This window comes from Grosmannia clavigera (assembly GCF_000143105.1).
Source record: "Grosmannia clavigera kw1407 unplaced genomic scaffold GCSC_140, whole genome shotgun sequence".
NCBI lineage: Eukaryota > Fungi > Ascomycota > Sordariomycetes > Ophiostomatales > Ophiostomataceae > Leptographium > Leptographium clavigerum.
Window position 1 is genome coordinate 1,207,322 of NW_014040801.1, and position 12,545 is coordinate 1,219,866.

The following is a 12,545-nucleotide window of genomic DNA, read 5'->3' on the forward strand; positions in this document are numbered from 1 at the left end:
GATCCGATGCCCATATTGTCCTATTAGAATGACTCGGAGGGATAACCTCGAAAGGCATGTTTCAAAACTGCATGCAGACGACTTGTGGGTTGCTGCTGCAAGCGGTAATGAGGCTGCTATGAGCATGCATCTCGATGTAGGAGCGGACATCGAATCAAAAGATTCCAACGGTCGAACCTTGCTATCATTAGCGGCTATGAAAGGTCGCAGGTCCGTGGTAACACTACTGATTAAAGCGGGTGCAAACATTGAGTCACAAGACAACGAAGGCTGGACACCTTTGTCGCTGGCCGTCGCGAACGGCCATGAGGCCGTCACTGAGCTTCTACTCAACCTGAAAGTCAGTGTGAAGTGGACGGATAACCAGGGCTTGACACTCCTGAATCATGCGGTTGAAAATGGACATGAGACAGTCGTCAAGCTATTACTCGAAAAGGGACTCACTGGTTATTTTCACGGCGCCAGGGACGAAGCTGCGCTTCACTCCGCCTGTGTCAACGGAAAGGAGACCATTTGCAGATTCCTACTCGAGGCGCGTAGAAATCCTTATACTTCCGTTAACCTGACAAATCGTCTTTGCACAGCTTTGGAACATGGACCCGTAGCTATTGTCAAGCTACTACTCGATAAGGGGGCTGACGTTAATGCAACTGGGACTTCGGACAAGACTGCGCTCCAAATGGCGATCTTGAACGGGCACAATTCTATAGCTGAATTTTTGAAGTCACGAGGTGCTACGCAAGATCTGGTTTGTCCTAATAGGTGCTGACGCGTCTAAAGCTGGATTGATAGTATAGTAATAATTTCTTCTTGCAATCAAGCATTGTGTATAAATGGGCCACCCTACATTTTGTGGCAACCTATCTCTCTGCACAAATTTTCCAGCTACGGAGGACAGCCTTACCATATACGAACTGTGCCGTCACAGTCCTTTAGTGAGTTGGTGTGTTGAAAATGCCACCAAACGACGATGATGTACGAGAGAGCTTTTAGACATTCCTTTCCACAGCGTTAGAATAATGCTAAGATGTTATTGAAGAACTACGTACCGAGGCTGTATTAGTATTGCAGTAGAGAGTCTCCATGGCTGTGTTCCGCCCTTCTGTACTTAAAAGGTGCCGTGGCTGCTTAATTAACAATATGCCTGTTCCATTACTTTATTTAGATGAATAGACAGTGAATTATTTATTATAATATATAATATGAGGATTTCAACTGAACGAAACTGTGCTTCGCGCAGTCTCTCACATCACACTGAAGCAACATGTTTTGTTGTCTGTCACTGTTCATCCAACTCTATTGACATGGAACGGACAGCCCGGTGCTTCCGTCTAGATACTGTTTTGATCCGCCTGCGAGCCTCGTGGTTCCCGTAAAGCACTCATCTTGTTTTCAACGATTGGCTAAAAACCCAGTCATTGATGTCAGTATCAGTGACTCATGAGATGAGATAGAAAAACGATCGGTGCCTGCCTTCGTATTCGTATCTGAACGTATTAGATTTGGGCTGGCACGCACAGCCACGACCAGTTGCATATTGGCCGGAATGGATGATGCTGACTGCTATTGTTGCATTGACCAGCCGGTGGCTGCTTACGTTATAGGATCGCACATTGTTTGCAGCATCTACGAATCACTCTGAAGCGCATTGTGCGTTTCAGGCCAACCGAATCTTTGCTTCGATTTGGGCGCCTATCAACAGAGACGGAAGAGAACGTCAATGGCTATCTGGAGTTACTTGCAATTTGCAATAAGAGTAAGAGTAGAATTTGACGTGATTTTAGTTTTGTCAACTAGCGCAGCCCAAACGTCGACAAACAATACCCGCGGAGATAGGTGTGGCATTCACGTAGTATCACTCCTTGGTGAATCGCATGACATTTTAAAAATAAAATACTCTGTCCACATAGGGATTCGAGTACAGAGTACCATCAGAGCAAAGATACGATGCTGACGAAAATACCCTCTCCTGTTCGGGTACCCTAACAAAGCCCATTAACAGCGATGGGGGAGTTCGTGCCAAGACGCCGACAGTCTTGAAGAGTACTGGGACGTAGTCGTAAGTGTTCAAAGCTGCCACGGCTGAGCTAATGCGAACACACGCCAGAATTTGAAGGGGAAAGAAAAGGAAAGGCTAGAGAGAGGTCCAGTTTGACTCGTGGTCAATGAAAGAAGTCCCCACTGGACGGAGTAGCCACGTGACCGGGGTGGCCTCATCGTCTAACATCTTGTAAGTGGCAAAATTAGCCTACTTCGACGGTGCATTCGCATGACCTTCTCCGGCCCCAGCTTTTCAATCAAGATGATCAATGTGGGACTGAGCATACTTTACTGACCGGCGGTAAAGGCGTTCAAAGAAAGTATACGGAGTACTATGTATGGAGTACGAGGGCTCGTATTCAATTCCTGCCTGATACGGGATGGGCCGTCTTGTTTGAGCAAATTATCTTTCTTATTTTTCCTGGTTGTTGATTTGCCTTGTCAGGATTCCAACATCAGCCAGTGGTCCAGACCCGAGCAGTCACGGATGCAGAAGCCACGAATACAAGCTTTAGTCTAGTCCATTGTAGGCTTAGTGAGACCTTCCCCTGGCCCATGTCACGTTTAGGCGTCTTAGCATAATGAGAGTTAAATCGAACTTGCAGCGTGTGACTGAGATTCTAGCTATCTTGTTAACAGGCCAAGGCACTGTTTTGCGTCTCGATCGCATCCAGCAACATACGAAAGGTGCAAAGGTCGGCTTCACGTTGACACGGACATTCTGAGTGGGGGTGACGCGTTTAGGCGTAGTTTCGGGGCTTCGTCGGTGCTGGAGTGCCTGTGTTTGCGACCGTACATAGTAATGCCCAAAACAGACGCTACAAGTGGAGTGCGCATGGGATCTGCCTAAATGACTGGAAAAAACTCAAGCACAAATTACAAGGAACGATTTACACACGTAATTAGCCGCTTTTTGAGTACGAAAACTGGTTTTGCCTGCGCAGACTCGTTTGTAGTAGGGCAAAATTTTCTGGGTATAGTTTCCCACCTAGGCTTAGTGGCCGGGAGGCGTGCATTGGGCTGGAAGCAGGCGAGAGCCGGTGGACCGGTCGGTCGGCCGAGAAAAATCGGCAGTCAGCACAGAAATTGCGGAGGTTGCGCGGCGTATTGTCGGTGGCTTCGTGCCAGAGCTGCGAGACGAACGGGAGAGAATGCACGCCACGAGGGTCTGGGCCCTGTGCGTTTTTTCGCGATTGCATGCAGACATGCTGCCATGTCGTCGCTTGCAGTCGTGCCGTCGTGTTCATGCTGTCTGTTTGTCGGTACCAGAAGCGTGGTGCCGTCTGGCCGGCCGCCTGCCAATTCAGCGAGAGTTTCAGCGAAGAAAGGGCGAAGAAAGGGGCGGCGCGTGCGCAAGTGGAAGAACGGACGCCAATGGCCCCCAATTCTGGCGGGCTCACGTTTCTCAAGTTCGAGTGGGCGTGAGCCCAGCCGCCATGGCCAGATCAGAGCCCGGTCCACCGCCAGGGACCCCGTACGAACGTATGTCCCTCCACCATGGCGAGAGGGTCCACCGGAGATGCCCTCGTGATGTGAGAGGAAACGGGGCCATGACATGACCGGTCCATGGGGTTGCACTCTGGGGTATGGAGAATCGGCCTGGCGCTGGAGTAGCTTGTCTGGAGCAGGTCGGCGCCTAAGACGAGATTTAGCCGGCGCGCGGGATCGCCATCGACGTGACCTGGTGTCAATTGGCGTCGACTGGTCCGTATATAAGGAGCGGGAGCCAGTCTCGTCTATGGTGTCGGTTGTCATGCTCCGGCCTATCTCTCCCCTCCAGGTGTCTCATTTCATTTAGCCCTGTTTTGTGCTTTGCATTCCGCATCTGCATATCGGTCATTTTACCAAAGAAAAAGAACTCTGCATTTACAAGCCTGCAGACATACATTTTACATCTTACAACCCCCCCCCCCCCCCCCCCCCCAAAATGGCCGACACAGCCGACAAGGCCACTATGGCCGGCAAGAGAGGTCATGCTCACGATGAGAACCCGGTCAAGTCGACGACGCTGCCGCCGATGGACGAGAAGGACGCCCTGGCCGCTGCTGCAGCTGGTGGCTGGGAGGTCGACGCGTTCATCGAGGAGATGGAGCGCGAGCTCGAGGCTGCCGGCGGGCTGGACACGGGATACTTGCAAATCCAGTTTAGCGACCCACGCTACTTTACCTGGGTCATTGTTGCCTTTGCCTCCATGGGCGGCCTGTTGTCGGGTCTGGACCAGTCGCTCATCTCAGGCGCCAATCTCAGTTTGCCAAAGGCTCTGCACCTCGACACCCACCAGAACAGCTTGGTCAACTCGGGCATGCCGCTGGGAGCTGTTGGCGGTGCCCTGATGCTGTCACCGTGCAACGAGTACCTCGGTCGCCGCTGGTCCATCATCATCTCCTGCATCCTGTACACCATCGGAGCAGGCCTGGAAGCCGGCTCCATCAACTATGGTAGGTCCTCTTTTTTTTCGTGCGGGGCTGGTTTTAGTCACGTGCCTCGCTAACTTGAACTCTCCACAGGCATGATTGTTGCTGGTCGTGTCATCCTCGGTCTCGGTGTCGGCCTTGAGGGCGGCACCGTTCCTGTTTACGTGGCCGAAACGGTCGAGCGCCGTGTACGCGGTAACCTCGTGTCACTCTATCAGTTCAACATTGCTCTCGGCGAGGTGCTCGGCTACGCCATCGCGGCCATATTCCTTCATGTGCGCGGCAACTGGCGCTACATCCTCGGCTCGTCTGTCGTCTTCTCCATCATCATGTTCATCGGCATGCTCTTCCTGCCAGAATCCCCGCGCTACCTCATGCACAAAGGCCGCGTATTGGATGCCTACAAGGTGTGGAAGCGCATCCGCGGCATCGCCACGCCCGAAGCCCGCGAGGAGTTTTTCGTCATGAAGGTCTCGGTCCTGCACGAGGCCCAGGTCGTGGCCGAGAGCGCGGTGAACAAGAACATGCCGTGGCTCGACTTCTTCACCGTCCCACGTTGCCGCCGTGCGCTCATCTACGCAAACATCATGATCCTCCTCGGTCAGATGACCGGTGTCAACGCCATCATGTACTACATGTCCGTGCTGATGAGCCAGATCGGCTTCAACGATGAGAAGTCAACATACATGTCGCTCGTCGGTGGCGGCTCCCTCCTCATCGGTACTCTCCCTGCCATCTTCTACATGGAGCGCTTCGGCCGCCGCTTCTGGGCCAACGCCATGCTGCCCATCTTCTTCCTTGGCCTCGTCCTCATCGGCATCAGCTACCAGATGTCCCTAACCACCAACCTGCCCGCCGCTGAGGGCCTCTATCTGACCGGCCTCATCATCTACATGCTCGGATTCGGCTGCTATTCGTGCCTGACCTGGGTTGTGCCCTCCGAGGTCTACCCGACCTACCTGCGCTCGTATGGGATGACCACGTCTGATGGCCTGATGTTCCTCTTCTCCTTTATCGTCACCTACAACTTCTCCGCCATGCAGACCGCTATGACCCGCACCGGCCTCACCCTGGGCTTCTACGGCGGCATCGCCGTTCTCGGCTGGTTCTACCAGCTGCTCTTCATGCCCGAGACCAAGGACAAGACCCTCGAGGAGATCGATGTGCTCTTTCAGCAGCCCACTGGCGAGCTGGTCGCTGAGAACATTCAGAACATCAGCCGTTCGTTGGCTAACTTCTTTGGCGGCCGCTGGGGGAAGAAAGCCTCCTCTCCGGTGCCGCCTGTCTCGGCCCATAAGAAGGAGGAGATGGAAGACGAGCCAGAGCCGGAAATTGTCTAGTACGACAACCATGTGTGACATTGTATGATTCGACCAGCGACATGATATACCTGTAATGAAATGACGGATGAGGAAGTTGCGCCAGAGAAAGCCATAGAAGGCTGCATGAGTTGAACGAGTAATTAGCTGGTTGTGTCTGCAAGAGGTGTATTAGTCATATACATATAGAAATATCTCTACATAACGAAGCTACTTTTCGCCTACCCCGCTACTTCTAACGTAGCCAGTAGCCTTTGCCAACGCCAAGTACGGAGTTAAATAGTCTCTCTCCGCACGGGATGAGAAGTGAATCTGTCGAATTATGGAAATACTCCGTGCAGAGAGCTGTGTTGACCCCAGATCGACAGACGCTATTTCTTATAAAGCGGGCTCTTTCACCAGGCGGCGAGGTTAAGTAAATAAACGTCTGCTGAAAACAAAGGTCTCAACTATATACTCCGTACTTACTCATCTTACATCACATCGTATAAGACAATGATCATGTCTCCACTCCTTGGTACTGCAATACAACGCACTACTGGCATGTTGAGTATAGCGCTGCGTTTACAAGGAACCATGATTATAGAATCAAAGGCAGAGAGTGTTACAGCTTGCTCAGCTCTTCCTGCATATTCCCACTAAGTTTATTTTTTGAAGATAATATCGGAGAAGAGGGAGAACGAGTATGCAAGGTCTCTTGCTCTAGACGTATCTCAGGAGCGAGTCTTGTGTAAGAGCAGGCTGCGTCTGTGTTTAAATTCACTGATGGCCAAAGAGCGCAGAACTCTGGCTTCTGAACCTGAAATATTCACTTGCAATGTAATTGACACTTTAAGCTTTGGACCCACACAATACTCCGTAAGTACAGAGTAAATCACGCGGATCCAGGATGCGCAGGATTGACAACCCTTGTCCAGAGGGTGGAGTGGCTGATTATGTCACCATTGAGTTGCGACATACGGAGTGATCCAAGACCCGTTGCCCCTTTTATGGAAATTTTTTAGGAGCGGCTTTTGAAGAAGCCCCTGTTCCATGGCTGCCGAGACTGATTGCTTTTGCAAATTGCAACCCCTAGAAAACTCTTCGCAAATTTTCTCGCAAGCTGTTGTTGTTGTTTGTTCTGCTATTAAATAGACCTATATACAGATCGTAGATAACAAAGCCATCTCCTTACTCTAACCAGCGGCATTCATTTTACCCGGTGCGCCTCTTCTCGGGTTTCAATCGATCTAGTAAGTTCACAGAACAACAAAAATCATACGTCAAAAAAATTGGTCTTAACTTATGCGGAGTATTTGTTTACAAAATTGATACCCACACACGACCGCTCTGGGAAACCCGCCGCGCTTTGCGGAGGTGAGTACATTGTCGCCCCGGTTTTCTTTTTATTTCAGCTAATGATTGTCCACAGGTCTTACGACGTACGAATACGACGCTTTGAGTCCTACTACGGAGTATGTACGCTGGCTTGTCTACGTCGGGGAAACTTTCAGAAACTGCACAGGCGATACGGGGTTTACATATGATTCGGGGAGTGTGCCGATGTGACATGCCTGTTTGAGGAGCTTACGCGGCGACAAATTCTGTAGAGGGACTCGATAAGTGCTGCAGGCGGCCAGTTGCTGGCCTTCTGCTGCGGGGTGCTGACTGGTTTTACCCTATCAAGTCTGGACTGGATGATAAGTTTGACGTGATATATGACCTATCTCAGTGCTGCGAGTCTGCACGTCTGCGTGTAACCATATAATTGGAGCACCAGCTGTGGCCAAACGCGGCACCTGCATGGTTATTCCATAACGAGTTACATTCCAGCTTCCCCCATGTTCAGTTCCAATTTGAGCACGTACGGAGTACTGCGGAGCATGCTTGCTTTCAACAAGGCCCACCTCTTTCCCTCGTTGCTTATAGTAACCCCCCTCTCCATTCTGTTCCGTTCATATCACCCTTTCCGCCTCATATGTAACTAGGACATTAACACCAGTTACACCTATCGCACGAAATGGCAAAAACTACCAATCCTGAAATCCCGTCTCCGGCTCCAGTTCCAGCTGCAAGCCCTACACCCAATGCTCCAACAACACTAGCTGCCCCGATATCACCGACTGAGGAAGAAATTACGCTTCAGCCAGGTCGCCACTGGATTGACCGTCCCTTGAATGAAGTAGGAGAAGCCTCCAGCTCCCAGTAACAGGGCAGAACTGACTACCCTCCAAGGACGACGGTGATTCTGCGCAAGGTGATGATGCGGCTACCTCAACTGCATCCCTTGCATCATCTATATTACGCTACCGGACCATCAATGGCCGCACCTACCACAGTGACTCCATCACCACAAACAAGTACTGGTAGGTTGAATGCCGCCGATTTGATGCACCTATACAGATCATAAAATAACAGTATCAAGGGGTGCAAATGATGCGAATCAGAACAACTCGCTAGACATTATGTAGGCTTATGCCAGCATATCTGTCTTTTCGATTCTATCCTAATAACATTTAGGCACCATGGCTTCTTGGTGACATTGGACGGGAAGCTAAACCTTGCGCCCTTGTCGGGACCTATTGGAGTAAGTCGGTAGTCTGTAATAGATACTGTACCCAATATGCTGATACGAAATATAGAAAATAGTAGATCTTGGAACCGGAACTGGATCTTGGGCAATGTGAGATGCCTTTCCGGTCGTTATAAATGCACATCCGATTGTTTGCTAACGAATAAACTAGTGACTTTGCAGACTTGCACCCCGAGTGCACAGTGATTGGCACTGATGTGTCTCCTATTCAGCCGGCATGGGTGCCACCTAACGTGTATTTGTAAGTACGTTGATTATTTTTTGGGGTCTTCACCACTAATGTAAGCCTAGCGAGATCGACGACTTTACCCAGCCGTGGACTTTCGATTCAGAATCGATTGACTACGTCCATGAACGCTGGCTTGTTGGCTGCGTACCGGATTGGGTAGCATTTTACAAAGAGGCCTATCGCGTCCTAAAGCCGGGAGGCTGGATTGAATCCTTTGCGTGCGACGGCCTGCTCGAGTCTGACGATAACACTATGACCAAGGACTGTGCTACTAGCCAATGGAGTTATATATTCGCTGAGGGAAGTAGGAAGCTGGGCTCTACCGCCTCGTACACTATAGTTCGTGACGAGCTACAGCGGAAATATCTTAAAGAAGCAGGCTTTGTAAACATTGAAGAGCGCCTGATAAAGGTTTGTAACAACTTCCTTTCTAAGCTTTACCACACTCAGCTAACAACTAGCAGATGCCCATTTGCGAATGGTCAGATGACCCGAAATGGAAAGAAGTCGGTCTTTTTATACGCGCCGCCTTGGAGACTGACGTAGAGGGTATGGTTTCCTACTTGGCATCTGTGCTTGGCTGGACCCAAGAGGAGATTATTGTGTACTGCGCTCATGTGCGTCGCGAGGTGCGCAGTCTGAAAATCCATGGCTACTATCGATGCAATGTGGCATGGGCCCAAAAGCCCTTCAGCGTCTAGGTAGTTTGGAGTTTCTTTTTCTAAGAGGGACCGTAGTAGTGTGTGAATTATAAACTTCCGCTGTGATCATGTAGTGCCTCCCAGGTTTCTTCTCTTTGGTATGCCTCCAATAGCTTCGTTCCATTGTCTCTTTCCTGCCGCAACATACTCCGATGAATCGTCCGTGTCCAAGTCTTCAAGAAGGATGAGCTTTCGATACCTTTCATCGCTAAGCATCTCTCTTACAAAATCCCCCTCCAGAGCCGCCAGATGCCTCCTCATGTTTTTGATGGCACTCAGGTATGGTTTCATTTCCTCGGAAAATTCGATTTCCAACTTTTCCACGACTAATGTTTGCGGTGACTTAACACGTTCCGTCACCAGTTGGAACCGGAGAGGGTAATCCTGTTTTAGAGCAGACTCGACGTGCTTCCGTCTCGCTTGGACGGCAGTAAAGCGCCAGACTTTCTCGCTTTCCGAGACGAGAAAGCGATTCAAAGCAACACAGTCCTGGCATTGTCCCTGATCGCAGCGCCGCGGTTTATGTGCCCAACCAGGTAGCTTCTTTGGGCATTCTGGAATGTTTCGGCCGATTTCATATTGAATGACAATGTCCAGCAATCTCTTCGCTGGAGGAGAGTTCAGTACCTTGTGCTTTTGAAGAACCTTAACTACTGTTCCGAGCAGAGTTATAGACTGGGACGCAGTCAAAAAGCCCCCTCCCTTTTTCAGCTCTGCGCCCCAGCGATTGCAAAGCGTCTCCAGAAGCTTTGTAGCACTACCCCCAGCTCCAATATCCAGAGTGTGGTCCAGTAGTGTCGGGAAGTCGTATGTATAATACTGTGCTGGGCACGGCGTCAAGAATAGGGCACCCCCGCGAAGTATCAGAGCCCAAGCACAGTGCTCGATCAGATGTTCAAAAGTGGCCTTCACGATGCCTGAATATGGCTCTTTGATTCTCCCAAAATACATTATGTGCAATACTTGATGAAGCAAGGACCACTCGCCTCTCTCAGCCAAGGTTGGTAGAAGCCTGGTGACAAAACCGTTAGTTAGCCAGCCGTTTCTTTCGGGGTCCCAGACCAATGCTAAAGCTAGCCGTGGCGGCAAATGGTAGGTCATGCGGGAGGAGGAAATTGGCATATCTAGAACCACGTTCTCACCAAGTTATGACCCATTCGGGTGTGTCGCGGTGAGACTCTATGCTTTTGATAACAAAGTTGCAGTCTACCACACGGAGTACTGGCATTGACTGAAACATCTGGTCGGTTTTGAGTGAAGCCCACGATCTAAACGAGCTTTGGATTCTTGGAGATCGGAGATGGGCAGAGAAGTCTTTAGAAAAGTCATCCCAGGGCGTTAAAAAACAGCACGCTGCATATTCTCCCAACCTTCTATAGTGTTAGACAACAATATTAAAGAGCATCTCTCTGTACTGGCTTTTAAGTCGAAGAAACTTACAGTCTGTCCCAGTCGATGTCTTCGGATGTCCCTGTATACGCCCTTTCAACAAGGGCGGCGAGTATTTGTATTGCTTCTTTATTGTTTGTTCCAGAGCCAACATATGATACAGCCGGGCTGGCCAATGCAGCTACGATCAGCCTGCTATTGTTCAGCTCCATAGCCCAATACAGAGCGATCTGCAAAACTGAAGGAGATCGGAGTCTTTTCGTGAGAATGTCGATCAGACATGCAGATGCGTACTGTGTCATTGCCTCGTTTCGTCTTGCTTGAAGATCTTCATTGACCAGGGCCACTAGATTTTCAGCATGCATTTCGCTCCTGTCGCCCTGGGTGAGGCGAACAAGTTCTTCCTTGCGAACGAGCATTGCAACCTGCAGTACGCCGAGTTAGTGAGGAGATGATGCCCTACAATATTCATAGGTAGGAACCTACAGTGTCATGATAATGAAAAGTTGTTGGAGCACCTTCGTTTCCTGTGAACTCTCCTTCTTCTTCACTGTCGGGCTCTCGGTCATTTATATCGGTGCCCATGATTTGGCATTCGCTCACCGTAAGATTCGACCCAATCTCCTTGCCATTCAATGTGAAAAGAGCTTTGAACATGGTTTCCACTTCTGAATCTTCGTACTCATCGTATCCGCATTCTTCAGTTCGAGAGCGAGTGACCTGAGCAAAGAAAAGAAACAGTCCACAGCTAGCCGCAGAGTTGCTCAGGAGGTTACAAACGGCGCGATCACGTCCTTTCATGTTCGCCAGCGACAGGCTTGATTCCGTGTACTGGTGATCGAGGGGGTATACTATAGGATCCGGCGTCTGGATTTGGGTCTTCCACCGCAAGAGACGTGTCCGCACTTTCTCCTGCTGACGGTATGTAGACTCCGCTGTCTGTACAGCAGGTCCGTTTTGCACCAGATTATACGTCAGTACCAGACGGTAACCCTGTTTGATCTCGGCTATTTCGTGCGACACGTCCGAAAACCAGGCAAGAGCTGAGATGTCCCAGGACGAGCCAGGGCTCGTGGCAAATGTCTTGCTCTCAGTTTGGAAGGAAAGGCTGACATCCCCCCCTTCATGCTGCGAAGGGAGACTGATGACGAGGGTGCCAACCATGCCGGCTTCTTTTTCCGAGTCCTTGTGCCGCTTGAAGAAGGATCCTTTCTCGTACAGCAGCAGCTTGTAGGGGCGCACAGCCACGCCGAGAAGTCCCAGCCGGTCTGCTGCCTGCTGTGCGATCTTCATAAAATAGGGTTCCCACGCTGGATTTGATAGCCGAAATTGGGTGTGGTCCATCTCCCAGGTGTGGCGGACAGAAGTGTCGACGAGAGTGGCGTCGCCTTTCCCAAAGGGTGCCTATCGACACGCGGCCTTGAGAATCTCAGCATCGCCCGGCGTCAGAGGGAGGGAAATGAAACGATCGCCCCGAATATGCAGGTCCGGATTCGCAAAGACGGAGTGGCGGTCAAAAACAGCAAATTCCCCCGCCGACTCGACGGCGTCCAGACAATTTTGGAGGTTACCTAGCCAGACAGGAACTGCTTCGGCCTTGTTGGTGTGTTCCTGTTCGAAAGAGCTGTCGGAGCTGTCGGAGCTGTCGGACTCATCGCTATGTTTGCGGAGCGGTATTCCACGACCATAGAAAGCCATTGTAGCTCTAATGCCACTCCCTGAAAGAGGTGGAAAGTGGGCGGTCTCGACAACAGTAACGTCTGGGCGAGTCAATTGGACAAGAACCTAGTTGGTTCTGAGTAGACAAATCGCCCAATTGAAGAAATGAAGACAGAAAGAGCGGCAAAATGGCCCTGTATCCACGTTCAGCTTGGACAAGTA

The 12,545-nt window shown here is 50.5% G+C and overlaps 4 protein-coding genes across 4 annotated transcripts; 3 read left to right on the forward strand and 1 right to left on the reverse strand.

The window, feature by feature from the left end:
* Window positions 1-28: 28 nt before the first annotated feature.
* CMQ_560 (nacht and ankyrin domain containing protein) lies at window positions 29-605 on the forward strand (the record flags this gene model as incomplete). The annotated part of the gene is made up of 2 exons (XM_014317639.1): window positions 29-340; window positions 585-605. The coding sequence occupies 2 exons, from the start codon at window positions 29-31 to the stop codon at window positions 603-605; spliced, it is 333 nt and encodes a 110-aa protein (XP_014173114.1).
* Window positions 606-3,967: 3,362 nt separating this feature from the next.
* CMQ_1554 (major facilitator superfamily transporter sugar) lies at window positions 3,968-5,794 on the forward strand (the record flags this gene model as incomplete). The annotated part of the gene is made up of 2 exons (XM_014318633.1): window positions 3,968-4,478; window positions 4,548-5,794. The coding sequence occupies 2 exons, from the start codon at window positions 3,968-3,970 to the stop codon at window positions 5,792-5,794; spliced, it is 1,758 nt and encodes a 585-aa protein (XP_014174108.1).
* A 1,978-nt stretch (window positions 5,795-7,772) lies between these two features.
* CMQ_770 (methyltransferase type 11) lies at window positions 7,773-9,275 on the forward strand (the record flags this gene model as incomplete). The annotated part of the gene is made up of 8 exons (XM_014317849.1): window positions 7,773-7,934; window positions 7,988-8,118; window positions 8,178-8,219; window positions 8,273-8,339; window positions 8,395-8,435; window positions 8,497-8,586; window positions 8,637-8,985; window positions 9,039-9,275. 8 exons carry the CDS (start codon window positions 7,773-7,775, stop codon window positions 9,273-9,275), a joined length of 1,119 nt encoding a protein of 372 aa, XP_014173324.1.
* A 66-nt stretch (window positions 9,276-9,341) lies between these two features.
* Window positions 9,342-12,362, reverse strand: CMQ_1418 (uncharacterized protein; the record flags this gene model as incomplete). The annotated part of the gene is made up of 4 exons (XM_014318497.1): window positions 9,342-10,287; window positions 10,716-11,089; window positions 11,151-11,974; window positions 12,077-12,362. 4 exons carry the CDS (start codon window positions 12,360-12,362, stop codon window positions 9,342-9,344), a joined length of 2,430 nt encoding a protein of 809 aa, XP_014173972.1.
* Between the last annotated feature and the right edge of the window lie 183 nt (window positions 12,363-12,545).